Source organism: Taudactylus pleione, unplaced genomic scaffold (assembly GCF_031769625.1).
Source record: "Taudactylus pleione unplaced genomic scaffold, aTauple2 ptg001230l, whole genome shotgun sequence".
Lineage (NCBI taxonomy): Eukaryota > Metazoa > Chordata > Amphibia > Anura > Myobatrachidae > Taudactylus > Taudactylus pleione.
This window is the reverse complement of record NW_028285630.1, coordinates 112,785-132,320: the sequence shown is the minus strand read 5'-3', so window position 1 is coordinate 132,320 and position 19,536 is coordinate 112,785. Positions and strand designations below refer to the sequence as shown.

Genomic DNA, 19,536 nt, shown 5'->3' with positions numbered 1-19,536 from the left:
AATAAGGTATGAACTATAAAACAGGGGGGGGCCTTGTTTTTACAAATTGCAATATTCAGATTGAACTCTGTGCATGGTGTTTAAACTGCATCATTAGCAGGACACCCCAGATTAAAAAGCAAGAGAGGTATAAGTTAAACTAGAATTAAAGTAGCTAAATGCACAAATGTATGTTAACATCAATCTGCACTGTTCCTGTAATTACTTTCAGACAGCATCATCCACAATATCCAGCCCCTCTTCCCTCCTGCCTCCCCATTGCCTATTGTCCCATTCTTACCTCCTCTCCAGGATCAGTAGTCTCATAGATCACATTGTTTTATACTCATCCTGATGTGTTGTCAGGTCTGAGGTTCTAAGTCCAAGCAAACAGTGAGCTCAGTGTTCAGAGGTCAGAAACATGTGGCCTATAGCCTCATCTATGCCTGTCTACACTGACTCTATAAAATATAATGTGCTGTGTATATATAGTGCAGTGCCTGCTTATCAATATCAGTATCCGGCATGTTACTGTAATGTTCTCCCTTGTGGAGATGACCTAAATGGAACTTTTAGCAGAACATATAACAACCACTCCAAATGCTTTGTATCTGGAGTTTTGGATTCTAACATCAGGACCACAAATGACAATTATAGTCCCACTCAAAAATTTTAAACCTGATCTCTCTTCCTTAAGAGAGGAGTGAAAAATGTTGTATTCTAATATTTAATTAATAAAATTCAATTTGCAACAACATTTTTTATTATGTTTTGGGGTGGATAAAGCAAACAAATGTGTCAAGGCATAATTTAGAACTGTGGTTGTTCTTTCCGAACAAGTGGTTGGTAAGTTATGAAGACCAGGAGATCAGCTGCAGACTGTTAGTGATACATGTAACTTTTACTTCACCAAATTTATAGGAACCACATTATATTATATAGCAGAACTGTATATCGGTGGCGGGGTGGTGTGGGGATCTAACACTTGTGAAATGACAGTGCTGTGCAGCAAGCCGAAAGCCACATGGCCAGCATGTCACATGACTGACTCCATTACAATGTGGTCGGGACACAGTGAGCAAGCATCAGGCCTTTGGGAACAGCGCGATTAAATATCGGCAGCATGTTTTAATTCTTCCAGGCCCCAAAAGAATACAGTTATAGTAATAGTTGTGGGAACTGATTTGTTCCCTCCTGACATGGTCGGCAACCTAGCATGTGACACACCCCTATGGGTGGCCCTGATAGCAATAAGGGGCCTCCTGTTTACACAGGCGGGATGCTTGCTTAGTAAAAGGGTTGTACTTTATGCAGTACCCTAAGCCAATCATTGGTTATTTGCAAGCTTCTCACAACTTATCAGATGCTGCATCCTCTAGAACTGAAGGGCCTATTTATTGAGAGAATCCCAATCCAGGTGCTCAGACTGTTTTTTTGTCGCAGGGAAATTAATTCAGTTGTTGTTGCAAATTAACAAAAACATTTTGCTGGGCAACTGAGAGATATTCAACTGCCCAGGTGTTACTACCCGTGAGCAGTAAGTGCATACTATACTAACCTTGATCCAGGCCTGCCCCCAAGACAGCATGGCCACACCCCCAAGACTGCGCTGTGCAAAGATATTCAAAATGGGGCGTGGCTACACCTCCACATGCTTGGACATGCCTTCCCTAGCGCAGGCCCTGACAAATCTATTGGCAGCCCTGAATAGCAGGTTTTGCTGTTTCATAAATAAGATTGTATATGCTGCACCCTTTAAAACTTCTCCTGCCCAATTGCTGTTAAAATAAGCAATCAGTATTTACTACAATGGGGTTTATAGAGAAGTCCTCAGGGCCTATTTGTTTTTAGTGGCAGTGGTTCCCCAAAAACCATCATTCCTTATCGCATATCCCAGAATTATTTTTCGGGGTTATGTATCGTAAAAAAACTCTTGCTGGGATGGAGGCTAGGAGATTGTTCCAGCATAAAGGTGTTAGTTATGGTCATCACATACAGTATGGCTGCGCATGTGCAGTATAATTTTCCAGTAATTAGACAGGGAGGCGCATGGAGGCTACCAGCGAGGATCCCCTGATCCTTCTCCAGCTATAATCCCTTCATATGGTTATATCAACTAAAGCCGTGAAAGATGGCATTATCTAACCAGTCCACACAGCAGACCCCATTAATACTAACTGGGACTTTGATCTACAGCAGAGGTTCCCAAACAGGGTCCTCAAGGCTCCCCAACAGTTCAGGTGTAAGAGATATCCATGGTTGAGCACAGGTGTTAAATCAAATTGACTGAGGTGCTAATTAAGTCACCGCTGCTCAACCATGGATATCTCTAAAACCTGTACTGTTGGGGAGCCTTGAGGACAGCGTTTGGGAACCTGATCTACAGTATTAGTCTTATGCAAGAGATATCTCAGAAATATCCTGTGTCTAGGCTTTGTCAAATTGTCTTGGTCTCTAAACCATGCCGAAACTGCCTTCTGCATGGCCTTACCCTTGATAAATAGACCCTTTAATGTTACTGGACCATAGATGAGGACAAACCTGTACTGTTGGGGAGCCTTGAGGATAGCGTTTGGGAACCCCTGATCTACAGTATTAGTCTTATGCAAGAGATATCTCAGAAATATCCTGTGTCTAGGCTTTGTCAAATTGTCTTGGTCTCTAAACCATGGCCTTACCCTTGATAAATAGACCCTTTAATGTTACTGGACCATAGATGAAGACAAACCTGTTAAAGGTTGCAATTAAAGGTTGCATAAGGCTTATAAAGCAGACGCCAAATGTTGTCTGATCTCCTAATTTTCCAATTTTGCCAGGACAGTCTTGACTTGTAGACATTGGAAATAGCAGCATTTAACCCAAGAGTGGGTGTTTCTGATCAGCACAGGTGGGGCTTGGGCAAGCTTGGGGCTGAACTATATCCTAATTTCATATGTCTAAATGTTGGGAGGTATGTCTAATTTTGTACGTGAGTCTTGGAAAAGATATAACGATTTGTCCAATTTCGATGGATCAAAATGACAAATCGTTCAAATCGTCCAGTGTGTACACACTATGCGCACTCCCTCCTCGTCGTCTGTCGCATCTTCAGGTCCGCCCTATATGCTGCTCAATCAGAAGATGTGACTGACGATGCCATGCATGTAGATGCGGTGGGGGAACGACCTATCATCGCAAAGGACAGCTCTTTTTGGAAGAGCTGTCCTTTGCGGTTTTAATTGTAATTCTCAGTACATACTTATTACACTTATTAACGCTGGTATATACCTGATACATGGCAGAATGTACCGCATCATAGTACCGATGTGCAATACATCCCGTCCTTATTGCTTTGTTGACTGATAAGAAAGGGTACAACATACTGACAAGGTCAATAAACAGCTTTGCAATCCAGTCGCCACTACAGTAAGCAGTCGCTGATTGGCTGTGACCCATGTGGCTCTTGATTGACAGCCATGCAGCTCCCAGCCAATCAGCGGCCGCTTAATCTAGAGCGGCCTGTGATTGGCTGGCAGGCCGGCAAATTAAAGAAACAACACGGTCTCCATCATTTACCGCTGTAGAGACTTATGTGGAAACACATACATCTCTACAGTGTCTGAAATGGTCCGGGCTATTTGGTTTGCTATTTTGCCACGGCTGAGACTCTACTGGACAAGAGGACCTTCGCCAGGAGGTAGGTGAGTGTTGAAATTTTTATTTTAGGGAAACCCTGGGAATTCTACTGGGCAAGTGGACCGATCATCTGGGAGAAGGCAAGTATGTGTGAGTGTGTTTAATATGTAATAAAAGTTTACTTTCTACGGTGTGTGAGTGCTGTCATTATTTTACTATTTTTTACAGTGGGGTATTTTTTTGTCCTGTAACTTGAAATGAAAGCTAGTTACAGTACATCCTAGTAGCACTGTATTTCTTTTTGGGCAGATGCTGACTTTATGGGTGCTTGCTGCATTTATACAGAAATAAAAGACAACCCTGCCATAGAGTTTTGAATAGACAGCAACATTTTGTTTTAACAGAACACAGAAACAATTTTATTTTTAATTCATGCGATTAAAGCAATGACAGCCTTAAATTGGCACAAACATGCTGATTAATTATTAGCACGTTATCACACTTTTGATTGATAAATTTCAATTGAAGGACAAAATCCCAATCAGCAAAGTTCTATTTGTGCATGGAGGTGTATTTCTCATAGAACTCTTTGTAATTACAGACTGGTGTAGTCAGCCAAGGGCAACTTTAAATTTAGATTTAGTTCGGTTTAATATTCTGCTATTGCTGATCTCTCTGAAAGCGTCCACGGACACGCTCCACTATGGGTTTGGTTTTATTCCCTATCCACTGCATGGTGTTCTCGGTCGGAGCTTTTATATGATCCTCATAGTAAGTGTGTAGGTATTCTCCAGTCAAATTGATCGCTCCCTGCAACCCGTCAATAGTCTTCCTGAAAATGCACAAAGTAAGATTGTGAGTATAAGTCTCAGGTCATGTACATGTAACTGTTAAGGTGCACCTCACTTGGTAAAGGTCAGTTGCACTATCAGAGAGTACATTACTGACATAATTGAAAAGTCCGTAAAGCAATACAGTCAGAATGGAGCCTGTGATAATATCCAGATTGATGTACAAATGGCTTCTATATTATGGTCGCTGTTCCCTTGCAAACGAATCAGTCTTTCGTTTGATGTAGACAAGACCTATCAGATCCTGACCGTGTTTCAGTAGTCCTTTACCTTTTTCAACAGGAAGTCTACCTGTTCTAATCCAGTATGGAGGATTTTAGGGTGATCTATGTATTTGTTCTGGGTTGGGTACGGGATGCCGGCGCTCAGGATCCCTTTTGTCAGAATCTGAACGCTAGCATCCCGACAGGGTTAGGATACCGACACCTGTAGGTCAGTACTCTAACCCTCCCCCTCTCTCTACCCCTAACCCCAGTGTTTACCGTCTGGATGCTGGCACCGGGTTTCTGACAGGTGTCAGGATTCTGGGGCCGACATTCTAAGCACTGGCATCCCGGGTTATAACTACATCCCTTTGTTATATGCTGATTTTATATGTTTAACTTTATATGTGAGTGGATAAAAATTTAAATAATTACTTCCAGCGAGAAGCAGTCGGGAAGCCGACAGACACAATCCTGACCGCCGGCTTCCTGACTGTTTAATCCCGGCAAGGTACAAATGACAGGCGTCGAGATCCCAACGCCTATCATTTTACCTACGCCGGGAACCCGGCTTCCCGATCGAAGTTAAGCCGGGCGCCGGGTGCGAACAGCCAGGTTAGGTTTAGGGCTCCTGGGGGGGACTTAGGGTTAGGCACCCCCCCCGGGAGGGTTAGGTTCAGGCTAGGGAAAGGAGGGTTAGGTTTAGGCACGCCCGGGGGGAGGGTAGGGTTAGGCAACCCCCCCGGGAGACTTAGGTTTAGGCAGGGGGGATGGGGGGGTTAGGTTTAGGCACTTAGAGGTGGGAATAGGTTTAGGCACTGGGGGGGAGGTTAGGGTTAGGCACCCCTAAGGGAGGGTTATGGCTAGGGGGGGGAAGATTAGGGTTACTTACCTTTAGCAGCAGTCAGGATCTACACCCCTGCCGGGCATGCGCTTTCGGGATTTGAACCGAACAATATATACCGATCCCCTTCCAGCTACCTACTGGCAGTGTAGCACTATATTTGTTTTCCTGTCTTTTGCATTGGTATATCTTTATTATTTGGAGTATATATTTGGGATAACAAGACATATATGATATATTTAAATTCAATTTATTTAGTAAGAGTAGATAAACTAGATATACACATTGGTGTTTAGATACTCTGCAATCTTTTCTTTTCTCTGAAATCACGAATCATCTGAATCAGCTCTAAGGGTGAACTACAGTATTTATTTTTTATGGGGTTTATTTGTATGCACTTATTGAATATATAAATTGTGAGAACAATACCCACAACTCTTAAGGGAGGTCCCCTATAGCAGTTACATATGAGTCATATCAATAACGCAAGTGAGGCAGACAGATAGTAGAGACATGTTTTATAGAGTCAGGCGTCAGTCCTCAATCTGGAGATGGAAACACCCTTTGATATTAGGGAAATACATCTCAAATTCTCATTTTTAGGGGTCTACTTATTAAAAATGTGCACTAATTAAAATTCTGTAACTGGCAATACAGATTTCAATCTACGCAACAATTCATCAAGCCGGGGGTTTCTTGTGGAGCATGGGTGAAAGCTCTGCTGATATATTCTCCTACTAACTGGCGGGACAAGGAATTCCTGCAATATGCGTGTGCAGGGCTGCTGGGCTCTGACCCGGAGATGATCTTCCAAAGTCTCTCCGGCTTTGCAATTTCCCCATTGATGGATTTAAGGCCATCTGAAGATGCCTCTATCTAGCGACAAAAAGGCCAGCTTTTCTTTGTTTGTTAAATTAAGCCAATATTCAGTCCTCATATCAGGCTATAGGGACTGCAGTGTGGTGATATAAGGGTCTAGCATCCTGTCATTATGCCTGCATCTCATCTCGTCCATTGTAGTGACAAAGACACTATACTTTTGACAGTCTTGTCCTGCTCCTTAAATTCTGTACAGGACAATTGAGAAGAGAAGGATCTGTAGGACCAGTTATTAATTATCTTCTCTGCTGTGTTAAAGACTGGGGACATTGCAATATAAATTGTAATAGCATACAGTATGTTATGTTTCCAGATTTGTTAGTATTACTTTTACTGTATTAGGGCATTGTTCCTTATGTTGATATGTAGTTAAATGGTTAACCACTACGTGCTGTCTCCTAACTGTGTGTTATTGTGCATGACTCATCATCATCCTCAATAACATCATGTCTGAGTCACCAGACTTAAAGGCCAGACTGATTACACTACAGGTACAAGACTTGTTTGCATGGCTCTATAAAAGGATCTGCATATGCACAAGACTGTCACTGTGTCATTGGAGCATCACAGTGCTGTTTCGGCTGTACAATACTTAGCCCTTATCGCAGTGGTTCCCAAACTTTTTTGAATCATGGCACCCTAGAGTATTAGTACTGTTTTCATGGCACCCCTAAGTTTAAGTTTGTTATTGAGAAATTTAGAAAAAAATGTAGTAAAGTACTAAAGGACAGGTTTGCACTTCTGTTTGTCCACATATTTACATTACATTGACCATAAATAATTTGATTTGGTGCTGGACCACCAACTTGAGGCACCCCTGCAAGTGTCCCGAGGCACCCCAGGGTACCCCGGTACACAGTTTGGGATTATCATATCGACTGCTGTATATCTTCTATTACGTGTATCCTGTCATCTTCAATAAAACCTACTCTGGTTTGGAATCAACATGTTTCATCAACGAGCACCTACCAAATTGTAGGCATCTGCCAATACCTTATGATGTAAATATATATTTTTTTAAATATGCAGGACAGAGAATGTCTCCCTGTCGGTTAACTCACTCACTGCCACTGCCATCATTACCTTTATCTCTGAAGCAGCGAATGCCCAAGGCTGAAATATATACTGGGCAATGGAAGATGCACAGAGATCCATCTTTTTCGCAGAGATCTCTTTTAGAAATTTTTTTATGTTTACAATTCAGAGAGCTCAAATTTGCACAGTTCCCCCATTGTGCTGAGAGTTCTGTGTCTTTCAACAGAGCTTGCTTCCCAAAATTATGTGCAGACAGACCCTCGTTTGCATGCACACACCTCCCCACTTGCACAGAGATCTCTGCACCTCACTTTTCATCCAACCTTTGCATGATTTATCATAGATACACGGATAGCAGCTTAAGGGGTCTATTTATGAATCTGCAGCCATGGCATACTTCTCACTACTTTGTAGATGTTCAAGGAAACTGCACAAATTATTGACCAATTATAGTCTGTGTGAAGCAATGACATATACTATATGAGTAAATGGGATGAGGCACCTTCATCTCCGCAACTCACCCAAATACATCCCATACTCTAGAGCTGGTGACCCGTTCCACCAGGGGCGTGGTGTATGGCCTTACATATTGATTCAGTGTAGAAGCCAGAAAGGTGGATGCATTCCAGTCATCTGACTGCATGTCAGTAGGGTGTCCAGAAACCTGGGAGACTGAATGGAAAACAGTCACTGGTCAAAAAGCATTTTTATCTATAAATTGAGTAATTTAGGGGGGCTTCAATTAGCATTGCGGGAAGTAGCTTGCGGGTTAAGTACTAGGCGCTATTCAGTTGCTAACACTGTAAATCCGCGACTAGTGGATTTCTGCTTGCATTCCAGAAATCCTCATTAAGTAGTGCCTTGGAGCAAGTTGCGGTCTTACTATGTTCGGTAATAGCATTGCAGCCAGCACCTGATGCGGAGATTCAGTTTACCACATTAGTCACAATAAAAAGTGCATCTCCTGGGTTAAGTGCCAGATGCAATGCTGTGGTTTGAATAGCTCTGGACACTTAACCCATGAGCTTCATCCTCACGATGCTAATTGAATTCACCCCTTAGAGGTGATGGTGTTATGCAATAACCTTCTTGGAAAAAGGTAATTCTACAGAACTGCAATAAACAGCAGAAACTGCAGGGTGGAGATCATGTTTATGTCCGCTTCTAGTTTTTCATCTCCAGATCACTCAGCTAAGTTGGAACACAGCAGGAGCAATAGAAAGAAGACAATTGGCCTACATTTAGAGTTGGACACATTTGTTCGGTTAAACGCTTCTAGGCGTCCCTCTCAAAAACTGTAGCATTTGAGGCATGGGTACATCAGGCAAATATTAAATATGTACGTACTTACACCCCATGATAAGGGAGAGATGAGGCTTGTCAGTCCTTCTAGTAAATTATAGTAGTTACATAACCATGTGTACGGGATGTAGTCAGCATCTCGGCAGTGAGGATGCCGACAGTCACACAATACCGACAGTGGCATCCTAACTATCAGAATACCGACAGAGAGCGGAGGTAAGTATTAGGGTTAGGGGACGGCTTAGGTGGAGGGTTAGGGTTAGGCACTTGGGGGAGGGTTAGGGTTAGACAGCGGGACGAGAGGGTTGGGGCTAGGCAGCGGTAGGAGGGTTAGGGTTAGGCTGCGGGACAGGAGGGTTAGGGGTTAGGGTTAGGCTGTGGGATGGGAGGGTTAGGGTTAGGCTGTGGGATGGGAGGGTTGGGGTTAGGCTGTGGGAGGGGAGGGTTGGGGTTAGGCTGTGGGAGGAAGGTTACCGGATGGGTTAAGGTAAGGGTTATAATACTTACAGAAATCTGTCGGGATTCTAACCGTCGAGATGCCGCTGTCAGTATTCTGACTTTTGGCATCCTGACCATCGGGATCCTGTACCCAACCCATGTGTACACAATATAATCATATAATAAAGTGTCATATACACAAGATATATATGACCCTCCTTAATCATACCTCCCAACTGTCCCGCATTCAGCGGGACAGTCCCGTTTTTCTGGGACTGTCCCACATGCGGGCCTCAATGTCCCGCAGTGGGGGGGGGAGATGGGGAGAGCACATTCTGCTGCTCTGCATAGCAGAGCAGTGGGTGTGTAGAAGGTGAACAGATGCCGTGCGCATGCACTAGGGTTGCTGCGAGGCTCCACCCCGTTTTCAAGAGGCTCTGTCCCTTCCCTCGAATCTCCGCCCCCTTTTCGGGGTGAAGTGTCCCTTTTCATGGAGCATAAAAGTTGGGAGGTATGTTAATAGTGTACATGCAAAAATACCAGTTTTGATATAAGATACAAAAACATATATAGAACACAGTTTAGCAGTAGTCCAAATGTAAATGTCAATGAAGTAATACAAATAATCGGCCTGGACTGGATATAGCTGTGACTGTAATTATTATTAGGCATATCTGTGAATGCCTCCCAGTAAACACTCCTTAAGGGGGGATTTATCAAACCATCTAGATTCTAAAGCGACGTTTGAAGGTGTTGACTATAGCAACCAATCAGATACTAGCTATCATTTACCTAGTACATTCTACAAAATGGCAAGTAGAATGTGATTGGTTGCTACGGACACCACATCCACTCGTCCTCTTTAGAACGTTTTCTGAATCACCCCCTTGGTGGACTCATCTTGCTTGCACTTTCTTGTCTTTCTCTATCGGCAATATGCAATAATATATACAGACATATGTGCATTTTTGGTGTGCAAGCACATTGCAAAATATGTATGTAACGCCAAAAAATTTAAATATGACCAACTTTAATTGCAGTAAGCCCTGATATGTATTGTAGAAAAAGGAACATGACAGCGAAGATATAGAATGCATAAGATGTTCCGGGATTTAGGATTTGTACAACTGTTTTTTCCCTATATAAAGCATGTGTATTTTGTCAAACAAACAACAATCAACTATTGCTAGTCTATCTGGGGTAAGTAGAAAATATTGCAAACAGTAAACACTAATGTGCTGATTAGCCAAAAGGCAACCTAGACTAATGTTATCTGACTATAATGCAATCTATACAGCAGCAGGACTGCTATGAATGATTACACATTTGGGGTGACCCATGTAACCAATGGCTGCTATAGTTTTGAATGTTACAATTTCTGCTCTGCACAAATATTTTTTTAAAAGATCAACATAGTCACATAAATTAGGGTCTAATTATATGTATTGCAACAATTTGGATACATGCCCTAATGATAGCAGGGTATTCAGCAGGGACGATTTAAAATATCACAGACAATCTGCTCACATGAAAGGAGCTGCCAGAAGGGTTATATTATAATGAAGCAGTAACATTCTATATTTAATACTGTATGTTAAAAACCTTCCCGTATAGCGGAACAATGGAACATTGTATGACTATATACTATAACTAATATTGTGCGGTGATTTATCCACTGTATTGTATCGAATAAATGAAAAAAATAGTAGATGGTTTAAAACCGCGTATTTAGTGGCGCAGGAGTAAAACAAACACATTGAGACATCACTGGGCTCATATAATGTATATAACATTTGGAAGGACACTATGGTTTAACTTTCCTTGAGAAATAATTAGATGAGCACCAATTTGTATCTTGTTTTGTCATGACTTATGACAACCGAAAGTTACAATACAGCCCACCTGGGGGTGCTAGTACATTACAGTCACAGACAGTGCAGAGCTAGACTGTAAGTGTGCGCATATCACCTATCTGTTAATGTTTTCTGTTATATATATATATATATATATATATATATATATAAAATAATTCAGAGTTTTATTGAACACATACACATTACTCACCTAAAAGACACACCATTGCCACATTGCAAAGCCGGACTGCAGAATGCATTGTGCAGAGACTGTTGTGACCTAAAGCAAAGTTTAAACACATTAGTAAAAGATATGTGTATATATATATATATATATATATATGTCCATAAATAAGGAAAGTGCATAAACATAGATATCATGCCCTGTTCCTCCAAGTAGTCAAATAACACAAGGGTAAGTTACAATATATATTATTTACTTGGTATTTAAACTTCAGACTGTGGGCCTGATTCAGCTTCAGACGGAACAGACGGAAGAAAGAATGACAGTAGAACAGGGGTTCCCAGTCCAGGTTTTAAGGATAGCCATAGTTGAGCACATGTGACTTAATTAGTACCTTAGTTATTTTGATTTAACCGTCTGTGCTGAAGCATGGATATCACTAAAACCAGGACTGTTAGTGTGCCACGAGGACCGAGGTTGGGAATCAGTGCAGTAGAAGAACAGAGATCCAAAGATGTGGATGTAAATATGCCCCTGGTCACTCACGAGCCGGCCCAGGCGTCTTGGTCCATCTTCCTGGCGACCGCTGTGACTTGCTCGGCCGCGCAGCTAATGGCGGTGGTAAGGTGGTAGGGGCAAGTACACCATACAGGCTGCCAATTTCTAAATGTTCTTAATGGTAGACCGTAGTGATCCATACCACCCTACTTTCACTACTGACAATACATATTGTTTATTAAAGGTGTTTTCATGTTCTATATGGCACAACAGAAGCCAGCAGGCCATGGCTGGTTCTTGTCATTCTGCAAGTTAAAGCATGCTCTGACAGCCATGGGTATGCTGACAATTGCAGATTAATAGGTGGTTGCTTTCCCATGTAGTTAATGGATGCCAGATGTGACACTTTGGGATTTTGTTTCTACAAGGGAACTCACTGAAGATGGTATAGCTGCGATACTCTGTAAGGTGGTTGTCATGGGATGCCCTGAGGTGGCTAACACAGCAAGCACAAAAGCCCTCTGTACCGCTGAGTACCCAAAATGTGGGAGTTCGGTAGTGTGCAACAAAGCGCACGGATGCGTTGGCACTGTTTGTACAGCTTGTAGTGTGTAATACTGTAAGGTACACGGATGTGTTTTGCACTGTTTGCAGTGGCGTATCTATAATGGGTGCAGGGTGTGTGGGGCACACGGGCCCCTGGGTCCAGGGGGGCCCCGCACCGCACACCCTGCACCCATAGTATTACTTACCTCTCCGGAGTCCCACGTCAGTTCAGGGGTCCGGCGCTGTAAAGACGACTGGAAAATGGCTGCTGCTGCCATTTTCCCATCGTTAGCGCATGTACAGGGAAAATGGCCGCCGCTGCCATTTTCCCGGTGACCTGCGCATACTCTATAGTCTGTAGGTGCACTCTAGTGCCGGCCGCTGAACAGAGAGGAGGGGGCCCGTGTCGGAGACTGCACACGGGCCCCCTCCTCTCTAGAAATGCCCTGACTGTTTGTACAGCTTGTAGTGTGTAATAAGGTACACAGAGGTGTTGGCACTGTTTGAACAGCGTGTAGCATGCAATGAGATACATGAATGCGTTGTCATTGTGGGAACAGAACGTACAGAACGTATTGTGCAATGAGAACCCTGGAGCTCAAAACCAGACAGCGAGTGTATCAGAGTAAAGTACACACATGCACATCTATAAGCGAGAAAGTGTGTGAGTCTGTTTGTCCTTTATGCACAGCCAGAGTTTTGTACCTAGCTCCACCAAATTGGCATGGTGGTGTAGATTGACCAGGATTAGGTTTTCGGCTATATTTGAAGCTCTTCAAGGCCATGGAGGTCTACATGGTGCCGACCAAGTATTTTAGTTTAAGCAAGTTTGCTCAGGATATCTTCCAGTGCCTAAAACTGCACTGAAGACACATGCTGATATGTACCAGTGGGGGGGCAGGCAGAGCTCCAACAGAAGAACAGTGAGTCGGAGGATCAACTGTTACACTGCACCTGCACTGACATATGCCATGGTCTCCAATGTTGGTCTGCAATGTAAAAAATTAAGGCTGCAGATGTCCTTCAAGGTCTAATCTACAACCCGGCCACCACCGGGTATCCCAGCTAGTAGGCCATAAATGCAAACAGGTGAAATTGGCACAACCAAATACACTGGTGTGGAGTCTAAGACCCTCACTGGACTTCACCAGAGATCCCCACAAGAGGATATGGACTTTACTCAATGAGGACCCAGGTCGTGCCCTGGTGTAGTTGGCTCCCACCATGAAAGCAAGAGAGTACTTAGCTGCTATGAGGACCCTGCCTGGAAACACCAATTCTGTAAAAAAAATGTAATCACTAGTCACCATTATAGTTTGAAATGTATCTCGATGCACCTACATTTTATATTAATACAGCCACATTCCTACGCAGCTTTTTGAGCTACACACTTCAATTTATGAGACATTAGATGGCTTCACTTATTCCCCGTATTGCTCAGTCAATAGGTTGTGTACAGAGCGTCTGCACTATTTATAAGGTGCTAGACCCATGACTTTCTTACTGATCTAATTTCATCTAACCTCACACACATCAGCTGACTTCAGCCCTTGCTGAACCACTGTTGACCTATTTCCAATCAACAACAGCCTAGACTTGGCCTTGGGCAGGGATGCCACGAGGGCCAGTATTTGTTGTGTTGTGTGTATAATATAAACTCATAAAGGCCAGTGAGGTGGCGGAAAATGAGGTGCAGAAAGATGGATAGCTGCTGGTAGACTGTCCATAGCTTTCTCATCAAACAGGGCAGTTCTTATGTACCCAGGCATTCATGTGACGGCAACACCAGAGAAATGCCAGGAAAGTGATATGGCTGTTGGGGGGTGAGGTTGATGAAGCTGCCCCAGACTCCATTACCATGTTATTATTAGGTTGTGAATATATGGCAGCCGTCGGAGACCACACTCTTCTAGCATCACAATTTCAGATCTGACTTAACCACACTCGGGAGTGGTGATTTGGTGTATATATTACCACACACTGGTCTTACCCATGCGTCTCCGAAGCAAGCTAGCTTACGCTCCCAAAATGTCCAGGAGACTCACAAGTCCCTGGGACCTATGCTGCCTACTTCCCTAGGGAAGATGGCGGTCAGGGGTTATTATGATGCTATTCTCATTAATACCATCGGCACGCTCAGCACTGCAGTGAATTGCAGCATTGTACGGCATGAGGTGGGGCCAGGGACATTTTAAGAGAGGAGGGGGCCCTTGTGTGCAGCCCCTGTTTGGGCCCATTCCTCTCTGGCAGCGAACTTAATGCCAGAATCTACTGCGCATGCACGGGTCTCTGGTGAAATGGCGCCGGCGCATGCACGAGTCACCGGGAAAATGTCTGCCGCCATTTTCCCTGAGATTTTTGCTGCTCTGCAGCACCAGCCCGGCGCTGCAGAGCAGCACTCTGAAGACTATGGAAAGGTAAGTATTAACTAAAAACGGGTGTGCAGCGTGGGGCCACACACCCTGCAGCCATTATAAATATGCCCCTGGGTGGGCCATAATGACCCAATTCGTGACGATGTGTCACACATGGACACACACACGCACACAGACATTCACACCCTCTTATCTCCTCTTAGATAACCAGGAGGGGACATTTCAAAAGTAGGTAAGTATGGCCTGGAGCATTTGATATGTTCCTGATTAGACAAATGCAGTGGAAAGAATTATAGATTTTATATAGAAGTTGCTCAGTAGAACAAAATTAAAAACCAGAGAGATTTTCTCTAGTTTGAACAGAACACAGGGCCTGATTCAGACCCGCTCGCAAGCGCATAGCACTTACAAACGGGTCGATGGTGGCCCAGTGTGCACGCCGCGTGCGCGAGCCCCGGAGCGAGTGCAAAAAGCACTCGCTCCGTGGCTCACTACAAAAGGGGCGGCTGTCGATGTTGGCCGGGGGATGGCTTCACAAACGGAGGCATTCCCAAGCGAACGCCTGACGTTTGTGGGCGGCCCCACTGACATCACCAGTGATGTCAGTGAGAGAGCTTCCTGCTCTATTAGAGCCAGAAGCTCTCTGGGGCTTGCGGCCACGAGACCCTACCACAAGGGTCTTGTCGCAAGCCCGATAGTCGCGATGGTCTTGACCATTGCGACCAGCATCCTGGCCGCTTGCAATAGCTGTGGGTGTTCACCCACAGCTATGCGAGCGGCCAGGAGACCGCAACTAAAAAAACCAGCGCCCACCCTGATTCAGAGCGAGCGCTCGCTTTTTGCGAGCGCCTCTGAATCAGGCCCACTGTCCAGCTTAATATAATGTTTTGGTTTTGGCAAAACCACCCTCAAGTGTTTTGGTTTGGATTCGGTTTTGGTTTTGGATTGCTTTAAAATTTATATAAACAGCTAAAATCATGTAATTTGGACCTGTTTACATGGAATCTAAAACCGAGATTTGGTTTTAAATCCAAGTTTCGAACTTACAGCAGACCCGAGCAGGGATTCAGTTCTACTCTGAACCTCAAAATGTGATCTGAGCTTGGACTTGATTCGACTCAGAACCCCAAAGTTTGGGTGTGTTAGTTTTTTAGGAAAACTGAACCGCATATCTCTAAATATGGGGCAAAACTATAACTGGTTTGCTTACGTGGACTGTCAAGCAAGGCGATCTGTGACTGGCTTGAAAACCACAACCCCCTTATTAAGTAGCCCCCATATTTAAATATTGTGCAAATTTTCAGAAAACTGCAGTTTACCACAAAAACAGTTTAATAAATAGGCAACTTACTGAGAACGCAAATCGCATAAAGACCATTGCGAATTTTTTATTACTATTCTGCCAAAAGCATACTATTAGCCCACTAGATGCAGAAATGAATTTACAACACACTTTTTTAAAAGTTTGGTCAGAAAAGGTTCTTCAGCAAACACAACAAGCAATCAAGCTTTAGGCAGGTTACCAACTGGCGTTAAATAGACACCAGTGACAGTGCATGTGTAAAGTGATCACGTTTGATATCTGAGGGCGGCTGCAGAGTTGGCCACAAAATGAGCATATTTTACGTCTTAGGAAGCATACACAAACATTGGAATTATTACATATGCTTTATGGATGGATGGATAGATAGATAGATAGATAGATAGATAGATAGATAGATAGATAGATAGATAGATACAGTGGAATATCTATAATGGGTGCAGGGTTGTGCCCATTGGTCCAGGGCAGCCTGGCGCCGGCTCCCAAGAGATATCCTGTGCGGCAGAAGTGAGTGATGTAAGTGATTCGGGGGGCGCCATCTTTCCATAATGTATTCGTAAAGATGGTGTCAGCACGGCAGACAGAAAATACTCTGGCACTGTGCAGAGTCTTTGCTCATTACTGTATATGTGCTGTCTTTCCGACTATCAACAGAAAGATGGGATCACTTACAGGATATTCGTCTGCACAACAGCTGGCACATGTATGGGGGGGCAATGCTGCATAATGGGGGGCCTGCTGCCCCCTCATCTATATATATATATACATACATACATACATATACAACAGCCAATTGATCTGGCACTCACTACAATATAGTATCTCTGCCTGATGCCCCCACAATGCAATAAGCACAATATTTCCACAGTGGCTCCTAGCAATTGTGGTCCTTTTTTAAATGTTCATATTAGGCCTGTATTCCTGTGCCTGGGGATTAATCGCCTCACTTACCTGTCTCTTCTTCTCAGACACTGTCCTTCTGCTTTCCGCCCTGGGACGTCTAAAACCTCCCTTTGTCTTTGAGCTGGAGGAAAATCAGCATATATATCAATGTCCAGTCATTGACCTCTCGAATGACAAACAGATTGGGGGTTGCAAGTCATATTTCCGTTTAGCAGCTATGGTCTTATGCGAGGTACATTACAAAAGAGACGGGAGGTGAAATCAAGGTAAAAGTGTCTGGTCACATTACACTTCCCAGCTGGGCTCTTGGGCTCTATTTACTACAATCCGCATATTGAATGCGGATTGTAGTGTGATATTACCGAGTGAATTCGCATTGCGAATTCAGGCAATATCACAGGGATTTACTATAAATCCCTTGCAGGGACAGAGCTTGCGATAAAGCTCTGTCCCTGAGGATCCCATCCGCACTATAGTTGCGGTATTTTCGGAAAAAATTCTGGAACTAAGAGCCCGCGCATGCACCGACCCACCATCGCTGCTACCCCCCACGATGCTAAGCCCCACCCCCCGTGATCGCAGACCCCCACGACCCCCCCCTCCCTTCATTACACTTACCTGCATCCTCCTGGCCTCCGGTGATCTTCTCCGGGCTTCCCGATCAGGTGATCTCCCATACTGCACTGGGACCCGATCACCTGATGACCGGGCAGCAGTGCACTGTGGGAGACCAGCTGACCGGAGAGGAGCCATCACCGGAGACCCGATCACCGGTCCCTGTATTCAAGTAAGTAAAAAAAAAATGTTTCCATTTTTTGTTTTCTTTTTTTTACAGCAATCAGCTTGCGGTCTGTTTAGACCACATAGCTGATTACTGGTACCGGCTCCAGCCTCTACTCTCCCCGTTAGAGCAGAGTGGGAGCCCGGTAACCGGGGGAGACCCTGGATAACGCCACCTCCAGGTGGCGTTATTATCACAGGGCTTCCCCCGGTATTTTTTTACAATTTATTTTTAGTAACTCTGGTCGGATCACATTTCCCATTACAATTATGGGAAATGCGATCTGCTTTACTAAAAATAAGTGATACTTAGGGGTTGGAGTAGAATTTTACTAATTCTACTCCAATTGCCCTGTAATAACTACAGGTGAAACTAAAATAATGGGAAAAGGGTGTGAAAACACCCTTTTTCACTTTATTTTAGTAAAAATAATGTTAATAAATAGAGCCCACAGTACTCATTTGTCTGCCACAGAAACCCCATAGCAGACAATCAAATCAATGCTTTATTAACCATCCTTAGAAATGAGCACTGTATTATATACTGTACACTTCTGTATGTTATAGGAATAACAAAAGTCAGAGGAGTTACGTTACCTCAAAAGCAAATTCCTATTTTTTTTATGTTTTTGGCTTTTTGGTAGCACCTGCCCTGACAATTGTCTGATGTCTGTCCTCTTTGAAGCTGCAACACATGACTTCAGGACATGACTGACTTACCAAATATCTCACATTCCTGTGTACATGACTCGTGACTGTAATTAGCAAAGATGATTAAATATGAAAACAAAGGTATCATGCAGCATACACACAGGGCTGCCATCAGAAATTGTGGGACCTGGGACTGACAAAATAGGTGGTCTCCCCCCATGTTTCTACAACTCCAGCCCCACAGTGTCTCTCCAGCTCTAACCAGTCTACTTTACTGTCTCTGCAGCCCTCCTTCTGTCTCACCAGCCAGCACCCCTTCGGTCTCCCCTGCCATCAACAGCCCCAAGCATGTCTCTCTAGCTCCAGCAAGCCCCCTTCTGTCTCTTCAGCCCTCCTTCTGTCTCTCCAGCCAGCACCCCTTCTGTCTCCCCAGCCAGCACCCCTTCGGCCTCCCCTGCCATCAACAGCCCCAAGCATGTCTCTCTAGCTCCAGCAAGCCCCCTTCTGTCTCTTCAGCCCTCCTTCTGTCTCTCCAGCCAGCACCCCTTCTGTCTCCCCAGTCAGGAACACCCCCAGTATTCCAACCAGTCCCCTTCTGTCTCTCCAGCCAGCACGCCTTCGGTCTCCCCAGCCAGCACCAGCCCTAGTGTGTGTCTTTCCAGCCCCAGCGTCACTCACCTTATTCTGTCTTCTGATTGGCAGCTGCTCCTCTTTGTCTCGTGACTCCTCTCAGCAGTGTGGCGCAGCATGACATCATGACATCACACGCTCTGCTAATTGACAAAACAATATCCCTAGTGTGTCAGCATGCTATAGGGAATATAGATTGTAAACTCCACTGAATCAGGAGCTGATGTGAATAACTAAATATTCTCTGTAAAGTGCTGTGGAATATGTGTGTGCTATATAAATAACTGTTAATAAATAAAATGTCTGTCATTTTTATTTCCAATTATTGCAAAAGTAAAATTAGTTACAGTATTATTGAAATTTATTGAAAAAGATATTGCTGAGGCATTTGAGCAATATTAAGCTTATCTTCTATACTTGCCCTGAGTGGTAACAGTTAACCATGAGATGGTTCCAGTGATATTTCCTAAACAGGCCCTGGCAAAACTTAGTGATGACAGGGTTACAGTAAGCAATAAAGACTGTTGTCATCTGCGCTGAACTCTTTCTTGAAATGGGTGAAGTATAAATTTGCCCTACTAATGAGTGTTCAATAGGGGCCTATTTAAAAAGGAAAGAGAAAAGTTGCATAAAAACACTGCCGCTTTTC

General features: G+C 44.0%; 1 protein-coding gene across 1 annotated transcript; it reads right to left on the bottom strand.

Annotated features, from left to right (window-relative positions):
• Window positions 1-4,254: 4,254 nt before the first annotated feature.
• Window positions 4,255-11,275, bottom strand: LOC148450984 (uncharacterized). The gene is made up of 3 exons (XM_088462415.1): window positions 11,211-11,275; window positions 7,928-8,078; window positions 4,255-4,426 (listed from the first exon to the last, which is right to left on the bottom strand). The coding sequence occupies exons 1-3, from the start codon at window positions 11,257-11,259 to the stop codon at window positions 4,255-4,257; spliced, it is 372 nt and encodes a 123-aa protein (XP_088318541.1). The 5' UTR covers window positions 11,260-11,275.
• Between the last annotated feature and the right edge of the window lie 8,261 nt (window positions 11,276-19,536).